This window comes from Pelobates fuscus, chromosome 7, assembly GCF_036172605.1.
Source record: "Pelobates fuscus isolate aPelFus1 chromosome 7, aPelFus1.pri, whole genome shotgun sequence".
In the NCBI taxonomy this organism is placed as follows: Eukaryota; Metazoa; Chordata; class Amphibia; order Anura; family Pelobatidae; genus Pelobates; species Pelobates fuscus.
Genome location: NC_086323.1, coordinates 207,526,246 through 207,547,112, shown reverse-complemented (window position 1 = coordinate 207,547,112; position 20,867 = coordinate 207,526,246). Strand labels below are relative to the sequence as shown.

At 43.3% G+C, this 20,867-nt stretch overlaps 1 protein-coding gene across 2 annotated transcripts in view; it reads left to right on the top strand.

Annotated features, from left to right (window-relative positions):
- Nucleotides 1-20,867, top strand: part of KIFAP3 (kinesin associated protein 3) — a 115,470-nt gene that overhangs the window by 22,503 nt on the left and 72,100 nt on the right. For both annotated transcript variants that reach the window (XM_063427121.1, XM_063427120.1), the window contains exons 2-5: nucleotides 10,540-10,671; nucleotides 13,631-13,785; nucleotides 20,030-20,088; nucleotides 20,392-20,533. In XM_063427121.1, coding sequence (XP_063283191.1) covers nucleotides 10,540-10,671; nucleotides 13,631-13,785; nucleotides 20,030-20,088; nucleotides 20,392-20,533 — 488 coding nt within the window. The remainder of the gene's footprint in view (nucleotides 1-10,539; nucleotides 10,672-13,630; nucleotides 13,786-20,029; nucleotides 20,089-20,391; nucleotides 20,534-20,867) is intronic.

Sequence of the window (20,867 nt, the reverse complement as noted above, 5' to 3'; positions counted from 1 at the left end):
GGTATAAGAGCAGCTATATGCCCTACATACTCCTGTCTTCCTGATTCAGCAGCACGCTTAGCTGCACTATCTGCCATCCGATTTCCCTTGGTTACATCACCATCTCCTCTCAGATGCGCTCGACAATGTATGATACCGACTTCTTTCGGCTCCCACACTGCTTCCAATAGTTGTAGGATTTCAGCTGCGTACTTGATTTCTTTGCCTTCTGAATTCAGTAGTCCTCTTTCTTTATACAAAGCTCCGTGGGCATGAGTGGTTAAAAACGCATACTTAGAGTCCGTATAGATATTTACTCTTAAACCTTCAGCCAATTGTAACGCTCGTGTTAGTGCTATTAATTCTGCCTTTTGTGCTGATGTTCCTTTCGCCAGTGGCCGAGCTTCTATCACCTTGTCTATTGTTGTCACTGCATATCCTGCATAGCGGATCCCTTCTTTCACATAACTACTGCCGTCGGTGTAATATTGAACATCGGGGTTCTGGATGGGAAAATCACGAAGATCTGGTCTACTTGAAAATACTTCATCCATTACTTCCAAACAATCATGTTGACTTTCAGTAGGTTGCGGCAAAAGGGTAGCTGGATTTAAGGTGTTTACAGTCTCTAAATGCACTCTTGGGTTTTCACACAACATTGCTTGATACTTGGTCATACGGCTGTTACTAAACCAATGATTTCCTTTGTAATCCAACAACGTCTGTACTGCATGTGGGACTCGTACATAAAGTTCTTGACCCAGAGTGAGTTTATCGGCTTCAGCTACTAGCAGGGCGGCTGCAGCTACGGCTCTTAGACAAGGTGGAAGTCCGCTGGCCACTGCATCCAGTTGCTTAGACATGTAGGCAACAGGTCTTTGCCATGATCCCAAGTACTGTGTCAATACTCCCACAGCCATTCTTCTTTGCTCGTGTACATATCAGTAGAATGGTCGTGTGTGATCAGGTAGACCTAATGCTGGGGCACTCATCAAAGCCTTCTTCACATCTTCAAATGCCGTTTGCTGTTCTTGGGTCCATAAGAAGGGGTCGTGCTCTGTACCTTTGATGGCTGCGTACAGAGGTTTTGCTAGTATCGCATAGCTGGGAATCCATATCCTACAGAAGCCTGCTGCCCCCAAGAATTCTCGCACTTGTCTTCTATTCTTGGGTATTGGTATTTGGCAGACAGCCTCTTTTCTCTCTGGCCCCATAATTCTTTGACCTTCAGAGATATGGAACCCCAGATACTTGACAGTTGGCAAACACAACTGAGCCTTCTTCCTGGACACCTTGTATCCTGCCTTCCAGAGAATATGTAGTAGATCGTGCGTTGCTTGCTGACATTTTTCTTTTGTAACTGCTGCTATCAACAAGTCATCTACATATTGTAACAATACACATTCTCCTGGGATAGACTCGAAATCCAGTAGATCTTGACTTAGAGCTGAACCAAATAGGGTAGGTGAATTTTTAAACCCTTGGGGCAGTCTTGTCCAAGTCATTTGGCGTTTTGAGCCCGTTACAGCGTTCTCCCATTGGAAAGCGAAAATACATTGGCTTTCTGCGGCAATTCGGAGGCAAAAGAAGGCATCTTTGAGGTCTAAAACTGTGAAGTAAGTAGCCCCGCCCGGAATTAAAGCAAGCAGGTTATATGGATTGGGTACAACTGGATGTATGCTAACAACCGCATCATTGACTGCTCTTAAGTCCTGTACAGGTCGATACTCATCTGTACCGGGCTTTTGAACAGGCAGCAATGGGGTGTTCCAGGGGGAAGTACAGAATTTTAGGATACCATACCGTATGAACTTATCCAGATAGGATTGGATGTTCTTCTTAGCCTTCTGCGGAATGTGATATTGTCTTAGGCTCACTGGATAAACCCCATGTTTCAGTTCAATTTTTATTGGTGGAATATTGCGGGCCAGTCCTGGTGGGTTGTTCTCTGCCCAAACTCCTGGTATGTTAAACAATGTCTCATCACTCCTAGGGTTTTGGCTAGTCAACACTGTATAAAGTCGCCACTCTTCTTCCTTTGGTACGGATAAAGTCATAATACCTGAAGGTCCATTAAACTTTAAAGATGTTGTTCCATCTGGTAGGAACGTAATCTGCGCTTGTAATTTGGATAGCATATCACGTCCCAGCAATTGGACTGGACATTCAGGCATATAAAGGAATTGGTGTTTTACTACGTGGCCTCCCAATGTACAGAGTCGACTTTTAAGAACCGGTTTTTCAGCACTTCTTCCAGTTGCTCCTATCACAGTAATAGTCCTTCCAGATGGAGGAGCAACTAGATTAGTCACCACTGAATGTTCAGCACCAGTGTCGATCATGAACGCACTCCTTTTCCCCCCTATTGATACATCGACCATAGGCTCCGCTCGACCAAGGGGGATGGAGCCCGGTCGGTATCAATAGTCCTCCATGACAGTGTCAGCCAATCCTACAAAGTCCCTACCTTCTCTATCGCGGGACCTTTGCGCTGCTGGAATATACCTGTCTTCCCTAACACTTCCTCTGTTCCCATTACTCCCTCTATAACCATTACTCCCTCCGGGGCCTCCTCTACCTCTCGCTCTACCTCTAAAGTTTCCGTAGCCTGCCCTGGGTTGGTCTCTCTCGTACTGCTCTCTTTGCGGACATTCGTTCCTCCAATGCCCTTCTTCCTTGCAATACGCGCATTGATCCCTACTCAAAGGCTCCCTACTCCATCTATTATTGCCTCTATCTGGGCCCCGTTTATCTACGCCTGCGATCGCTACCGCTAGCATATCAGCCTTTTTACGCATCTTGCGCTCTTCCTCTTTCTTGCTTTCTGTTTCCCTATTCATATACACCTTATTTGCTACCTCCATTAGTTGGGTGATTGACATACCTGCAAACCCTTCTAGCTTTTGTAGCTTGCGCTTAATATCTCCGTAAGCTTGGCTGACAAAGGCGGAGTTCACCATTCGGGAATTGTCTGCGTCTTCCGGATTAAAGGGGGTGTACAAGCGGTACGCCTCCAATAATCGGTCATAAAAGACACTGGGCGCTTCATCGCTTTTCTGAATCACCTCAACTGTCTTTGACATATTAATAGCCTTCTTTCCTCCGGCTTTCATGCCAGCAATTATAGCGTCTCTATAGGCTCTGAGTTGAACCATATCAGCACCATTTACGTTCCAATCGGGATCAGTGTTGGGATAGTGTGTTGCGGCCCATGCTGCTGGATTGGCTTGGTTCAAAGCACGGGCTCTATCCTCTAATGCTTTAATGGCTGCTTGATTTATTCTTGTCCTTTCCTCATTGTTAAATAAAGTCATTAGTAACTGCTGGCAATCAGCCCATGTCGGATTATGCGTCTGTACTATTGAGGTGAACAGATCAGTCATAGCTTGTGGTTTCTCAGTATACGAGGAATTATGGGTCTTCCAGTTTAAAAGGTCGGTAGTGGTAAATGGGACATATACGAAGACTGGGTCAGCGTGTGCCATTTGACCTGCGGCATCGATATAAGCTGACCCGGGATTTAGGCGAAGAGGCATCTGATAGTGCTTTAATTGTTGGGCACCAGTCAACTGTCGGGTTTGGATGGGGCTACGTAGAGAGGCGTCAGTCATGGGTTCCAGTCGGGGAGAAATAGGGTATGGGGATGTGGGAGTTTGGTTTTGGGAAAAGGAGGTAAATAAAACACTTCGAGCCGAGCTAGATGAAGCTTGACCGGAAGTCTGAAGTGGCGCCAAATCAGGATATTCGTTTCTAATGGGGGTGGATTCTGGTTCCGGAAGGGGAGATTTAGTACGAGGGGGGGTGGATCCTGTACTGGAGGAGGAAGCGGAAGTGGATGAGGGTAGTGAGGGAAGGGTTACAGGACTTCCTGCGTTTGCGTCACTTCTTCTTAACGGAAAGTAAGGGGGCGGCAAAGGGATCTCGGACTCAGGGGGCGTGTCCAAAATGGGCCTAACACCAGTCCTAGTGGACGAACAAGTCCTAGCTACCATGAGGCGACACTGCTCCTCGTGGCATGTCCGGAGCCATTTTGGCGAGTCATTTACGGCCTGTCTCCAACAATCAATATAAGGAAACTGGCCGTAAAGTTCAGGCCTACCTGATACAGCCACGTGTAAGCGCTGTACCAGAGTTGGATCCAAACTGCCACGTGGCGGCCATGCCGCAACCAAAGTAGGCCACTCCCTAGTGCACAAAGTGACCAAACGTACAGGGGACATCTTAACCCCAAAATCACAAACCTTGAATCCCTTTTTAAAATTCTTAACCATACATCCTAAGGGATCCGGAATCGTTGACTGCGACGCACCCATACTTAACAATGGAACGTCGTCGACAACGAATACTATACACGCGTACTATTCAACAGTCACACCCGTTTCCTCTGGCAACAGCACCACGTGGTACGGTTACCAAGTGAAACGTACACAATAACAATAAACACTCAGGGAATTCCCGTACACACACAGCTGCTACACCAGTCACTATATAATCAATATTATGCCCTTTGGCGTAACTACACAGTCACCCACGCTATAATTCTCTATATACGAATTACCCGTCTATAACACACCCAGTAACATCGTCTTTTACAAATAGCGGTTACAGCACGGTTAGCATAGGTCAAAGCACAAGTTAAGGTCACAATACAATTATTAGTGGTTATGGTGTTAAAACATGCAATGGACGACAATGATTAGTACTTATTATACAATGTCAGTAAATATACAGGGTTATGGTACCGTGCACTATAATACAGCAACACACTATTAACACTCTCGCTAGACGGCTGAGCTCGCGCTATCTAACAAGATATACACTTTACTAAACAATCGTTAACACATTTACAATTCCCAACTAAACTATTGGCCAGTACCTTGAATGGACTACCTAAAACTATATACACCCGTTTTGGTTAGCCACACTGCCCAATCACCACATATATAGCGAGCTAGAGAACCGAATTTACACAGGCGCCTCTTAGTCGCACTATACAACGAGCTAGAGATCCGAATTTACACAGGCGCCTCTTAGTCGTACTATCAAAAGTCTAGTGGGTTCCAAATTTACACGCCTTCCCACTTAGCCCAGATAGGATGAGAACTAGCGAACCGAATTTACACAGGCGCCGCTTAGTCTCCCGGTCCCTCCGACCTAGCGAACGTAATATACACCCTAGAACGCTAGTCTAGACAAGACACCGGTGTCCGGCTAGGGCTATCTTACACCTGGACCCCGCCTGACTAACCAAATCAAACGGTCTGACTAAAGAGCGTTCGATCGAGCGGTGCGCCTTCGCTCCTTCCCTCCGACAGAGGGGGCAGATACACAGATTCAAAACCCCTTTGGGCCTACCGCACAATCGGTATACCCCTAGTGGGTCCTGCCGTCTAAAACAGCAGTTGTCTTACCTCCTCGTTCCTGAACCTGAGTTCACACTCATCGACGGGGACACCCCAGCACTTCTTACGTAGAGGCCGATGATCTCCTGGACAACAGACCAGTGGCGCCGAGACGAAGGGAGGTCCACGCAGAAGTTCAGGGGTGCAGCCGTAGAGAACGTGGGCAAAGATAGACCGTCTCACGCCTCTGCCTCTCAGCTACCGTTGAACGATGAGCTTCCCGGCCAATGCACCAAATGATACCGGAGAAACTGACGGAAGCCAAGCACAGAGAGATGGACACAGGTTTCTTCAGGAAGGAAGAGATTCTTTATTGGATCACCGATCGGGACTCAGAGGGACTAGCGTCACCAAAATACAGCAAAGTCTGAGTACTGAATACATAGAGTACATTCCTTATATAGCACTGTAGCTCCTCCCACAATTAACTACACCCGCACATACCCTTAACCTATTTAATGAATAGAGTCTAAACTCATCCATCCGGTCTAACCACGTGGCTCATCTGATACAAAGGAGAGGGACGCGTAATTCCAGTTCTTACATTCCTGCACCTGGTCAGTACAGTGATGACAGTATCTTAGCTACGTGTAATTAACTAGATACTACAAACACATATACATACATATGCCTTGTGGCAATCTTAGCCTGCTAAACTTGTATTTTACTGGAATTACATCACAAATACACCAAGCTTTATTAATACTGACAGTGATAACAGACACCGTAACCCACTGACTGGGATACACCCAGCTTTATATACTGAGACCAGAGTCACAGCATAGACTGGCTCTATATAAATACCAATAATAATAATAATATCAATACACCCAGCTTTATTAATACTGACAGTGATAACAGACACTGTAACCCACTGACTGGGATACACCCAGCTTTATATACTGAGACCGGAGTCACAGCATAGACTGGCTCTATATAAATACCAATAATAATAATAATATCAATACACCAAGCTTTATTAATACTGACAGTGATAACAGACACTGTAACCCACTGACTGGGATACACCCAGCTTTATATACTGAGACCAGAGTCACAGCATAGACTGGCTCTATATAAATACCAATAATAATAATAATATCAATACACCAAGCTTTATTAATACTGACAGTGATAACAGACACTGTAACCCACTGACTGGGATACACCCAGCTTTATATACTGAGACCAGAGTCACAGCATAGACTGGCTCTATATAAATACCAATAATAATAATAATATCAATACACCAAGCTTTATTAATACTGACAGTGATAACAGACACTGTAACCCACTGACTGGGATACACCCAGCTTTATATACTGAGACCAGAGTCACAGCATAGACTGGCTCTATATAAATACCAATAATAATAATAATATCAATACACCAAGCTTTATTAATACTGACAGTGATAACAGACACTGTAACCCACTGACTGGGATACACCCAGCTTTATATACTGAGACCAGAGTCACAGCATAGACTGACTCTATATAAATACCAATAATAATAATAATATCAATACACCAAGCTTTATTAATACTGACAGTGATAACAGACACTGTAACCCACTGACTGGGATACACCCAGCTTTATATACTGAGACCAGAGTCACAGCATAGACTGGCTCTATATAAATACCAATAATAATAATAATATCAATACACCAAGCTTTATTAATACTGACAGTGATAACAGACACTGTAACCCACTGACTGGGATACACCCAGCTTTATATACTGAGACCAGAGTCACAGCATAGACTGGCTCTATATAAATACCAATAATAATAATAATAATAATATCAATACACCAAGCTTTATTAATACTGACAGTGATAACAGACACTATAACCCACTGACTGGGATACACCCAGCTTTATATACTGAGACCGGAGTCACAGCATAGACTGGCTCTATATAAATACCAATAATAATAATAATATCAATACACCAAGCTTTATTAATACTGACAGTGATAACAGACACCGTAACCCACTGACTGGGATACACCCAGCTTTATATACTGAGACCAGAGTCACAGCATAGACTGGCTCTATATAAATACCAATAATAATAATAATATCAATACACCAAGCTTTATTAATACTGACAGTGATAACAGACACTGTAACCCACTGACTGGGATACACCCAGCTTTATATACTGAGACCAGAGTCACAGCATAGACTGGCTCTATATAAATACCAATAATAATAATAATATCAATACACCAAGCTTTATTAATACTGACAGTGATAACAGACACCGTAACCCACTGACTGGGATACACCCAGCTTTATATACTGAGACCAGAGTCACAGCATAGACTGGCTCTATATAAATACCAATAATAATAATAATATCAATACACCAAGCTTTATTAATACTGACGGTGATAACAGACACTGTAACCCACTGACTGGGATACACCCAGCTTTATATACTGAGACCAGAGTCACAGCATAGACTGGCTCTATATAAATACCAATAATAATAATAATATCAATACACCAAGCTTTATTAATACTGACAGTGATAACAGACACCGTAACCCACTGACTGGGATACACCCAGCTTTATATACTGAGACCAGAGTCACAGCATAGACTGGCTCTATATAAATACCAATAATAATAATAATATCAATACACCAAGCTTTATTAATACTGACAGTGATAACAGACACTGTAACCCACTGACTGGGATACACCCAGCTTTATATACTGAGACCAGAGTCACAGCATAGACTGGCTCTATATAAATACCAATAATAATAATAATAATATCAATACACCAAGCTTTATTAATACTGACAGTGATAACAGACACCGTAACCCACTGACTGGGATACACCCAGCTTTATATACTGAGACCAGAGTCACAGCATAGACTGGCTCTATATAAATACCAATAATAATAATAATATCAATACACCAAGCTTTATTAATACTGACAGTGATAACAGACACTGTAACCCACTGACTGGGATACACCCAGCTTTATATACTGAGACCAGAGTCACAGCATAGACTGGCTCTATATAAATACCAATAATAATAATAATATCAATACACCAAGCTTTATTAATACTGACAGTGATAACAGACACCGTAACCCACTGACTGGGATACACCCAGCTTTATATACTGAGACCAGAGTCACAGCATAGACTGGCTCTATATAAATACCAATAATAATAATAATATCAATACACCAAGCTTTATTAATACTGACAGTGATAACAGACACCGTAACCCACTGACTGGGATACACCCAGCTTTATATACTGAGACCAGAGTCACAGCATAGACTGGCTCTATATAAATACCAATAATAATAATAATATCAATACACCAAGCTTTATTAATACTGACAGTGATAACAGACACCGTAACCCACTGACTGGGATACACCCAGCTTTATATACTGAGACCAGAGTCACAGCATAGACTGGCTCTATATAAATACCAATAATAATAATAATATCAATACACCCAGCTTTATTAATACTGACAGTGATAACAGACACCGTAACCCACTGACTGGGATACACCCAGCTTTATATACTGAGACCAGAGTCACAGCATAGACTGGCTCTATATAAATACCAATAATAATAATAATATCAATACACCAAGCATTATATAACGAGAATAGGGAAACCTGTGTAACGCTAGGTCTGTGACTGGCTAGCTATTTATTATCCGTTTATTATCCTCCATCTTTTTAATGTGGTTTGTCAAACTGTTACGAAGTTGGGGATATCAGGGCATTCCTGTAACAATAACCACTGCAGCTCGCTGTTGCATCCTTTTACGGATGGATAACTTAATCTAAAGATATAAGGGACCTGTTTGAATTTTTGCCAGCGTCCTCGTTTTCCAACACTTGTTAATCCATTGCGAATCATGATATTGAGGCGCTAACCCCATTCTTGAGTCCCTCATTGAACTCTGTTAAAGATTGGAAATTTGAATGGCGTGTTTGTCTGTCGACAGCTTGTGATACGATGTAAACCTGATTTAACGTGGCCTGCCTGGCAGCCAAATGAAATATGTCTTTTTATAAAGGATCGTCCAGCTGTCAGCGTTTCGCTCGAGCAGTGCATTATAAGTTCTTCACATGTCAACATGTATGTAACGTGACGACTTGCAGACGCTCCCTCTCTGAGCATACTGTGTAACCGATACAAATCCCACATTCTGGATAATGGGGTTTTTATTATTTGCAAACTATGCCCGCCATTCTATTTTTTTGTAATGTTTTTAAAATGATTTAAAAAAATTAAAAGTTTTATATATTTTATTATATATAAGTTCCTCCACCATAATTTCAGAAACTCTCATGGCCTCCCAGAGTAACTTCTATTTCACAAACCTGTCTACTGCTCTCTCTGAAAGGGTCACCCTCCACTGAGGAATATTTCTTGATCTACCTTCCCACCATGTTGTTTGGTAGTTATCCCCCTCGTTGCCCCATCTCCTTTTAGACTGTAAGCTCTTCTGAGCAGGATTCTCATCAACCTATTGTTTCTGTAACCGTTTGTAATCCACTCATTTATTGTTAAATGTCCCCCTTTTATAATAATATAAAGTGCTGTGGAATAAGTGGGCACTGCATAAATGTGGTATATTTTTATATTTTAGTATTTTGAAAACCACTATTTGAAATATTGTTTTTCAAAAATTATTTAAATCACTTGAGAAACTACAAAAAAAAAACCGGTAAATTGAGGCCTATATGTGGGAAGCCCCACATTATTTGAGGCGTTTCAGCTGATGGTCTGATCCGTATCAATAACTTCTAACCTACAATTCAGGTATTGGGATTCTGAGTGCTCTCCGGGCTTTTTTTATAATGGTCAAAGTGAGTGTGCCGTTCACATAGCACCAAACCATTGAGGGTTTCTGGGTTTTTTCCACAGTATCATGACCCCAGGGAATTATCTCTGAGTGCAGCCTGAGCCTGTAATTAGACCTACTGCACTCACGTCTCCGGCAGCATCATGCTGGGATATTTCTTGATATCCACTCCACTAATACGTGATTAACCAGTGTGTGCATTGAGTGGACGTTTCTGGATTTGTGTCCTTCAGTCTGTAGACATTTAATCCGTTCTCTGTATATGCATTAATTCAGTTAATTTCTTTGCAGCAAAGTGAAAGGCGGGAACATAGATGTCCATCCGAGTGAGAAAGCCCTCGTGGTTAACTATGAAGTGGAAGCCACCATCCTTGGGGAGATGGGAGACCCAATGCTTGGCGAGCGCAAAGGCTGTCAGAAAATGTAAGTTCAAGTTTTTGATTTTTCTATGAAAAAAAGTTTTGCTGTTGAGTTAATTAAATGATCCTAGCTGGCTCTGGTGAAATTCCAGACTGACATTAATTTGCTGATTGCCGTTTGCAGTCAAGTTGTAACCAGATGTACGCTATTGTAATACCCACGTTTTGCAATTCGGATTTAAATTGAAGGGACACTCTAAGCACCCCACCTAGTACAGAGTGCTGTAGTAGTTATGGTTACTCCTGCTTTAGCAATGGGTGGGGTTGACCAGTTGTACCAGGTATATGTAAACCGTTCAACAATGGCCTGACTGCTATCTGTGGGGTGACTTCAGGGCACTGCGCTGGCAATGGTGGTTAAATTGATCTTGTATCTATAAATCAACATCTATTGAATAAACATGTGTGAGCGGGTATTATTGATTCCCATATCCCAGACATGTGTGAGCGGGTATTATTAATTCCCATATCCCAGACATGTGTGGGCGGGTATTATTGATTCCCATATCCCAGACATGTGTGGGCGGGTATTATTGATTCCCATATCCCAGACATGTGTGAGCGGGTATTATTGATTCCCATATCCCAGACATGTGTGAGCGGGTATTATTGATTCCCATATCCCAGACATGTGTGAGCGGGTATTATTGATTCCCATATCCCAGACATGTGTGAGCGGGTATTATCGATTCCCATATCCCAGGCATGTGTGAGCGGGTATTATCGATTCCCATATCCCAGACATGTGTGAGCGGGTATTATTGATTCCCATATCCCAGACATGTGTGAGCGGGTATTATTGATTCCCATATCCCAGACATGTGTGAGCGGGTATTATCGATTCCCATATCCCAGACATGTGTGAGCGGATATTATCGATTCCCATATCCCAGACATGTGTGAGCGGGTATTATTGATTCCCATATCCCAGACATGTGTGAGCGGGTATTATTGATTCCCATATCCCAGACATGTGTGAGCTGGTATTATTGATTACCATATCCCAGACATGTGTGAGCGGGTATTATGGATTCCCATATCCCAGACATGTGTGAGCGGGTATTATGGATTCCCATATCCCAGACATGTGTGTGTGGGTATTATTGATTCCCATATCCCAGACATGTGTGAGCGGGTATTATTGATTCCCATATCCCAGACATGTGTGAGCGGGTATTATTGATTCCCATATCCCAGACATGTGTGAGCGGGTATTATCGATTCCCATATCCCAGACATGTGTGAGCGGGTATTATTGATTCCCATATCCCAGACATGTGTGAGCGGGTATTATTGATTCCCATATCCCAGACATGTGTGAGCGGGTATTATTGATTCCCATATCCCAGACATGTGTGAGCGGGTATTATTGATTCCCATATCCCAGGCATGTGTGAGCGGGTATTATCGATTCCCATATCCCAGACATGTGTGAGCGGGTATTATTGATTCCCATATCCCAGACATGTGTGAGCGGGTATTATTGATTCCCATATCCCAGACATGTGTGAGCGGGTATTATGGATTCCCATATCCCAGACATGTGTGAGCGGGTATTATGGATTCCCATATCCCAGACATGTGTGAGCGGGTATTATTGATTCCCATATCCCAGACATGTGTGAGCGGGTATTATCGATTCCCATATCCCAGACATGTGTGAGCGGGTATTATCGATTCCCATATCCCAGACATGTGTGAGCGGGTATTATTGATTCCCATATCCCAGACATGTGTGAGCGGGTATTATCGATTCCCATATCCCAGGCATGTGTGAGCGGGTATTATCGATTCCCATATCCCAGACATGTGTGAGCGGGTATTATTGATTCCCATATCCCAGACATGTGTGAGCGGGTATTATCGATTCCCATATCCCAGACATGTGTGAGCGGGTATTATCGATTCCCATATCCCAGACATGTGTGAGCGGGTATTATTGATTCCCATATCCCAGACATGTGTGAGCGGGTATTATTGATTCCCATATCCCAGACATGTGTGAGCTGGTATTATTGATTACCATATCCCAGACATGTGTGAGCGGGTATTATGGATTCCCATATCCCAGACATGTGTGTGTGGGTATTATTGATTCCCATATCCCAGACATGTGTGAGCGGGTATTATGGATTCCCATATCCCAGACATGTGTGAGCGGGTATTATTGATTCCCATATCCCAGACATGTGTGAGCGGGTATTATCGATTCCCATATCCCAGACATGTGTGAGCGGGTATTATTGATTCCCATATCCCAGACATGTGTGAGCGGGTATTATGGATTCCCATATCCCAGACATGTGTGAGCGGGTATTATGGATTCCCATATCCCAGACATGTGTGAGCGGGTATTATTGATTCCCATATCCCAGACATGTGTGAGCGGGTATTATTGATTCCCATATCCCAGACATGTGTGAGCTGGTATTATTGATTCCCATATCCCAGACATGTGTGAGCGGGTATTATTGATTCCCATATCCCAGACATGTGTGAGCGGGTATTATTGATTCCCATATCCCAGACATGTGTGAGCTGGTATTATTGATTCCCATATCCCAGACATGTGTGAGCTGGTATTATTGATTCCCATATCCCAGACATGTGTGAGCGGGTATTATTGATTCTGATGGCTATGTACCAGATGTGAGAGTAGGTATTGCTTTAGATCGGGACATACTGAAATAGTGCAGGAACTAGCGCACTCTGTTGTTGCTGTGATGACGAGGATGGCAAAATGTCTGTAGGCGGAATCTCCGGCTCTCTGACAGCACTTGTGGGTAGAGACCTCTACGATTAGTGTAGAGGTCTGTGCCACGAATTGATGTACTTTTGCAGAAGGGACACATTTTTAAAGTGCTTTCATTTAAAATGTATACATCTTACAGCATGTCTGCTAACGTAACATGGAAAATTGCATGCACATTGCTTTAATCATAATTTCTTGTTTTTATATCCAGCATTCGGCTGAAAAGTCTCAATGCCAACACTGATATTTCGTCATTGGCACGCAAAGTGGTCGAAGAATGCAAGCTCATCCACCCATCTAAACTGTCCGAAGTGGAGCAGCTCCTCTACTACCTTCAGAACCGACAGGATGGAGTTTCTGGAAAAGGTAAGACTTCACCTTTAAATATGAGGCACTCGTGGATTACGAGTCATATAGCTAATATAGTCTGTTCTCTAAATTATTTCTTTATAAAATATTTTACCAGGAAAGATACATTGAGATTTCTCTCGTTTTCAAGTATGTCCTTGGAATTTGCTACAGCAAATGTGATCTACCGTTTAGTTCAGTTCATCTTTCATTCCTCTCAGAAAAACTTTTGTTTTATTTGACCAAACTGAGCCGAATGATTTCATGCCGGTTTTAAATGATCTCCCATCAGCCGAATTTCTGTGAAATGGCATATTGTGTCATTATGAAGTGAGGGGAATTAGATGTGGTGTTAGTGGACTCAGTGCTGCGGGTAGACTTTTTCTAGTCTGTGGGAAGGGAATCCAGTTGTCTTTTAGTTTTTGTGATTTTCTGATATCAAAGAGCGAGAGATGTATCTGACTTTAAAATGAGTCTGTCACCGTCTGGGTTCTTTGCATATCTCCCAAAGAACTCCAATCGTAACGTGGCTGCTTCCAATGCCATGTCCTGGGAGTCTATGGATCTCCATCCGCTGGATCCTCGTGAGCTCCTGGTGGTTAATCTCGTGAGCCAGGAGCCCACATCACTGCTGTACTCATGCATGCGCGAGACTGCAACACTGATGTATGTGGAGGATAGACTGCCGTTACTAGTGATAGCGGGGGGATTGACAAAACGTGACAGTGGTAGCTCTGCTTTTTGTCAGGTGTAGTAAAAATACCTAATATAAGTAGTAGTCTTCTTCTATCTTTTGACTGTCGGAATATCCGTGGGAGTGAGAGAACTGCTTTAACAAACTAGCCGAAGCTCCGCTAAAACTAAAGCCAATTCATTCGGCCAATCTATCGTCATATGGGGTGGAAATAATAAGCCGTCCATTTAGGAGATATCAGATGGCTGTGTATTGAAAGAGAATGAAAACAAGCGAGGTAATTCACTAAAATGGGAATTCTAATTTAAGGCCAGACTAGTCAAACTAGAAGCTTGGCTGTCTTGGAGAATGTTTTCAGTTCGTCAATCATTCGCTTTAATGAATATATATATTTTGTTTAGATTATTTCAGAATCCGTGCTTTCATTTTCTACCTTAGTGTGAATTTTCCGATGACATGTCGACATTTTGATAAGATCATTTTATTAGAATAAAAACTAAATGTCCCGCAGTAAATCAAACTGGCAGCAATTTAAAGGGTAAACATTATTTTGTTGTTTTTTTTTTTTTAATAAAACTAATGCTTAAAAAAAAAAAAAAGCCTTAATATTTAATGAATGCAAAAGCCCCTCGAAAATATCGTAATCCTTTTTTTATTTATTTCTTTTTTTTATTGTTCGATATTGTCATTTTATCTTTTAACTTGGAAGCATCTGGAAACGCTTTCAGATGAAATATTCTGTGTGAAAACGTGCCGTTTTCGTTCGGGTTGCTAAATTGCTGTCTCTGTGTGTTCTAGCTTTATCCTCCCTTAACACACTGAAGCGCAAAGTATTTCTTCATTAAGACCAAGTGTGTTTTTACGAAGCGATTTTATTTTTTTTACACGTCGGCCCAGCTTAATATAACTCCGTGTTTCATTTCCTGCTCGCTATCATTCAGTCCGTTTTCTGACAATATATCTACTGTTAGGTGCGGCCGAAACAATAGCGGGCTCACAGAAACAGCATGTTTGGTTAAGATGAGTTTGAACGAACGCTACACGGTGTCACTCTGAATCAGCAGCAATAAAGCGGAGAAAAGAAGAAATCTACGCTCACTACAAAAACGTTAAGCCATCCGATAATGTAAAAAAAATCTGAGCTTTTCTGTAAAACGACTGACGAAACGCTCAATCGAAACAAAAAGACAAGTTTAGAAAAATAAGCTTCGATTGTTTGAACTTCTCTGGTTGTTTTAATATTTACAGTTAGTTAATATTTACAGTTGGCTATATGGCTCGCCTGGCTGTCTGTGCGTTTGAAGGTGCAAGGCAGTGAAGTCACAAACCATATACGGATGTCTTAGGATGCCTGACCATGTTTGTCCTAAGCACTCTGCTTAGGATGTCCTGTATGTGGGTGTCATTGTATCAGAGGTGGTTCTCTGATTTGGGAATTACGTACTCTGCCAGACCTATCCATTACGTCATTCCAAATGTGGTATCTAAGCTGACTCTGATCTTATTGGGGTAATGACGTCAAGCCCATCTGTTAATGCTGTTAAAAGTCCTCTGCTCTCCTAACCTGTACATCCCAACATCCCTAAAAGAGCATTGACCGTGATGTGACTCATAGAAGGAGACTGCCTGGCTGGCCCCCGGCCTCCAGGACCTTGCACAGAGCAGTGCTGAAAGGCTCGATGCCGGGCTTAATGTCCTTCACACTGCATGTCTAATGATTTGCTAGCACTGTGCTGAACAAAATCAGGACAGGACACAGAAATCGGTACTTGTTAAGCAAATTAGCAGCATGTATTGGGTTGAGGAATTGCTGATCTGTTAAAGCTGCACTATCACCAGCAGGAGACTTTGCAGAATAGACCCTCCTGTGTCATCGCTGGTGGGGGTGCGGTGGCCGGGGGGCAGGTAAAGTTCTACTCACCACCATCATTTGTATCGAGGTCTATGGGGGATCTTGCAAGACAGTAGGATCCTTCATAGACAGAGTCAATTACTGGCTGGGCGGGATTGACACTTGTAGACATTGCTAACTCCGCCCAGTGCCTAGCAGTGTCAGGTGTATTAGATAGACAGAGCCAATTCCTGGCTGGGCGGGATTGACACTTGTAGACGTTGCTAACTCTGCCCAGTGCCTGGCAGTGTCAGGTGTATTAAATAGACAGTCAATTCCAGGCTGGGCGGGATTAACACTTGTAGATGGGTGGGATTGACATTTGTAGACGTTGCTAACTCCGCCCAGTGCCAATGTGACTAAACGCTGGCACTCCGACAGAGTACCTCCGCCAATCGATGCTCCTAGCGCTTTCCGAGGACTCAGAGCACTCCAACCAACACTATCAGCACTGCAGACCCAACTTCCAGCGATGCAGCTGCCCCGGGGTCTCGCCGTCTCTCACCCATCCTGGATCCATGACCAGGATCCAGCTCCCAGTGGGTGAACCTCTAAATCCAGAGAGCGTAGCAGGAACAAATCAAGCTATTGCAAGAGCTTACTCTGGGGAGTAAGTGATTATAGCAATCCCCAGAGTGTAGTTATCCCTTCCCCCAAGCATGAGCCAAGGCTTCAAGAAAGGTGCAAGTAGGTCTGGTTTATTGAGGGCTACCTGCCCAGTATTTATGCAAGTGTCCACCAGGTGGACACTCCCCTAGGGCAGTGCTCCCCAACCTTTTTATCGCCGCGGACCGGTAAACGTTTGATAATTTTTCCGTGGCCCGCTTGTTTTGATTTAATAAGACAAAAAAAAACAGTCACATATATTAAAAAAACACGCAGACACATACATAGACAGAAAATCACAAACACAGTCACATAAAGACATAGACTCAAAATTGTGTGTATGTGTGTGTGAGTGGTGCAGTGTGTATGTGAGGGTGGCAGTGTGTGTGAGTTGCAGTGTGTGTGTGTTTGGGGTGGTGTGTGTTTGTGGGGCAGTGTGTGTAGTCTGTGTATGGGGCAGTGTTTGTGGGGCAGTGTGTGCAGTGTGTCTATGGGGGCAGTGTTTGCGCGGCAGTGTGTGTAGTGTGTGTATGGGGGCAGTGTGTGTAGTCTGTGTATGGGGCAATGTGTGTAGTGTGTGTATGGGGCAATGTGTGTATGGGGCAGTTTGTGGGGCAGTGTGTGTAGTGTGTGTATGGGGGCAGTGTGTGTAGTGTGTGTATGGGGGCAGTGTGTAGTGTGTGTATGGGGGCAGTGTGTGTATGGGGGCAGTGTGTGTATGGGGGCAGTGTTTGTGGGGCAGTGTGTGTTTGGGGGGTAAGGAGGGTAGGGAGGCTTTTATTTTATTTATTTAATTGAACTTAATATATTCATGTCCCCCCTCCCTCCTCTCCCCCCTCTTACCTTTACTGTGAGGAGGGGGGACATTTCTTAGTCCCTGGTGGTCCGGTGGGGAATCCCTGGTGGTCCCAGCGGTGGTGAGATGAACTCTAGCCCAGTTACAGGGCTAGAGTTCACTCTCAAGACATTTGGAGCATTGCCGTGGTTACCGCGGCAACGCTCCAAATCTCGCGAGAGGAGGACCCGGAGGAGCTGCAGGTAAGAGCTCCCGGGTCCTCTCTCACTCCCTCCCCTGCCGGCTGTCAGCACAGTGCCTGCGGACCGGGGAGGGAGGTCTCTGATCTCCCCTCCGGTCCGCAGGCACATTGCCGGGCTGGCACTTGGGCAATGCCAGCCCTGCATGAGCCGCAGGCTCGCACACCCCTGGGCGGCCCGGTACCGTTTGATCCACGGACCGGTACCGGTCCGCGGCCCGGGGGTTGGGGAACACTGCCCTAGGGGACCTGATGGAACAATGGGACACATATTGGATATTGGCCAATCACAAACAATACAAACAAAACACTCCCACAGTGACATCACAATCCCTCCTCTTTATCCTGGAGATAATTGGGAAGTAATCAAATTATCTCCCAGGACAGAGGCAAGACTCCATTAACCACATGGTTACAAAAAGACATAAAATTACACAATGTTACAATTACTACATAAAACATATACATGCAACATATCCCCAGATAACTTAGATCTGAGCGCACATTATTACCGAATGGCGCTCAGATCACATACATACAGTTCAATCACCATGGAGCCAAAGTCTTTTCCATAGTCTTTCGTTACACGAATAGGCTTCATGGCATAGCTATCTGGGGTAGCACTACTCACATACTGAAAGTCCCGAACGCCCGGCAGAAATACACAAATAAACCTTATTGCAGGGTAAAATACAGCTATCAGCACAGGGGCCATAGTCGGAAGGCAGGAGGCTAGCCAGTAGTCCACTCCAGGCGCAAGTGGTGAAGGGCACTTCGTCACAGCCTAGTAGTGTCAGGTGTATTAAATAGACAGAGCCATTTCCCGGCTGGGCGGGATTGACACTTGTAGACATTGCTAACTCCGCCCAATGCCTAGCAGTGTCAGGTGTATTAACCCCTTAAGGACAGATGACGGATATATTCCGTCATGATTCCCTTTTATTCCAGAAGTTGTGTCCTTAAGGGGTTAAATAGACCGAGACAAGCAGTCCCTTTATAGTCTCTGTATGTCTCTAGACTGGGTTGGAGTTTCACTGAAATACCAACACAGTAAAAATTAGTATTTCATAAGATTCAATCTTTTTAAATACTCATTATTTCAGGGGGGTGACCGTGCAGCTTTAATTTTAAACAAATTACAGGGTTTTATAAAGTAGTAAATAGGTGTGTGTGTGTGTGTGTGTGTTCCTTGTGTTTAAAAAAATTAATAAATGGGATGGAGGCATCCCACTACAGCATAAAACCTCTTTTTATTTATTATAAAGATAAATCATGCTTCAAAGCACTTGGCTGCTAGGGTGAAAACCCTTTTTGCCCTGACATATCGATAGATCCCTGATTGGTCTTAGTCCTGTGTCCATGGTGTGGTGGTCGCTTTAGAGTTTGATGTTAAATGTGGGAACCCCTTCAATGATTTCGGAGGAATGCTTCCCAGACTATGAACAGCTTGACTGCCAGCCCAGTCAGTGTCATTTTCCAACTATTTTATTAAATTATAACCGACCTGGTTCAGCAACTGTGTTAAAACATATTAAGGTTACTGTCCAGTTTATCTACCTAGTTTGTCAACTACAATGTCATTCGCCTTTGTCCGTCACTGGGCAAGTTATCTCCTTGACCGTTTTTTGAAAGTGATATAATTGACCGTAGGATTTTTATTTATAAAAGTACCCTAAAGGAACACTAACATTAACCCCTTAAGGACACATGACTTGTCATGATTCCCTTTTATTCCAGAAGTTTGGTCCTTAAGGGGTTAGGGATACAAACATGTTTTCTAACACTACTAGACCAGCTATTTAGATTATTGAACCCTCCCCCGTTTCCATTGAATAAAGAGATTTACTAACCTTTTATACCCCATTGTGCCGAAGGAGGCGGGCAAGCCTGGGCTTAAGATTTACTGCATTTATATAATCCATAAAAATCTTCATATTGGCAGCACGTGAGCCAACATGGGTTTCAGACCATCTCTTACTATTCAGACATGAACAAATAAATGACCTTTTGATCTTCATATTTCCTTTTCTTTGACAGAAAAAAAAGAAAAGTCATCCGCCAAACCGAAGGACCCCCCAACCTTTGAAGGCACCGAGGTAAGGCAGAAGGCCACGTCCAGGGCTTCCTTTCGAAATGGGAACGCAAAAATGTGCCCATGAGTTCTGTTTTGTAAATAAATACTTTTCGGCACACGGCTGTCATGTACCCGGGTCTTGACATGGTCTCACTACCATTTCACTGTTTACATTATTTTGTTCCATCCCATCATTCAGCATCATAAGATGGAGCATCTAAATGCCAAGGAAATTGACGAGAAGTCGAAATGTCAGACCATCAACTTTTTTTTGACTTGACTAAACAAATCTATCTTGCCATAACCATTTATTTAATTTTCCCAGATTGACGAAATCGCTAATATTAACGATATGGATGAATACATAGAACTTTTGTATGAAGATATTGCCGATAAAGTCCGAGGTTCAGCATTAATCCTGCAGTTGGCGCGTAACCCTGACAATCTGGAAGAATTGCTGCATAATGGTAATTTAATGTCAGTCTGCTCACATTATGTACATTCATGTTCTCAATACGTTGGGTGTACTCTGTTATGGAAAAGGCACGGTCTTTTCTTTAGAATTAATACAATTGGAACAAACATTGAAAACAGCATTAATCTTTGTTTCATGTGATGCTCAGAGGCTGCTCATTGAGCTGCATTGGGAGTCTGTGATTGGACAGCCACAGAACGTCTGGGCGGGGTTAGAAGGGGAGGGCTTACAAAGGGCAGCCGACTAGAATTGCAGGTACGGCAAGTGGTTTTCAGATATACACCCAGTGAAAAAAACGCATAATTAAATGCATACATTTGGATTAT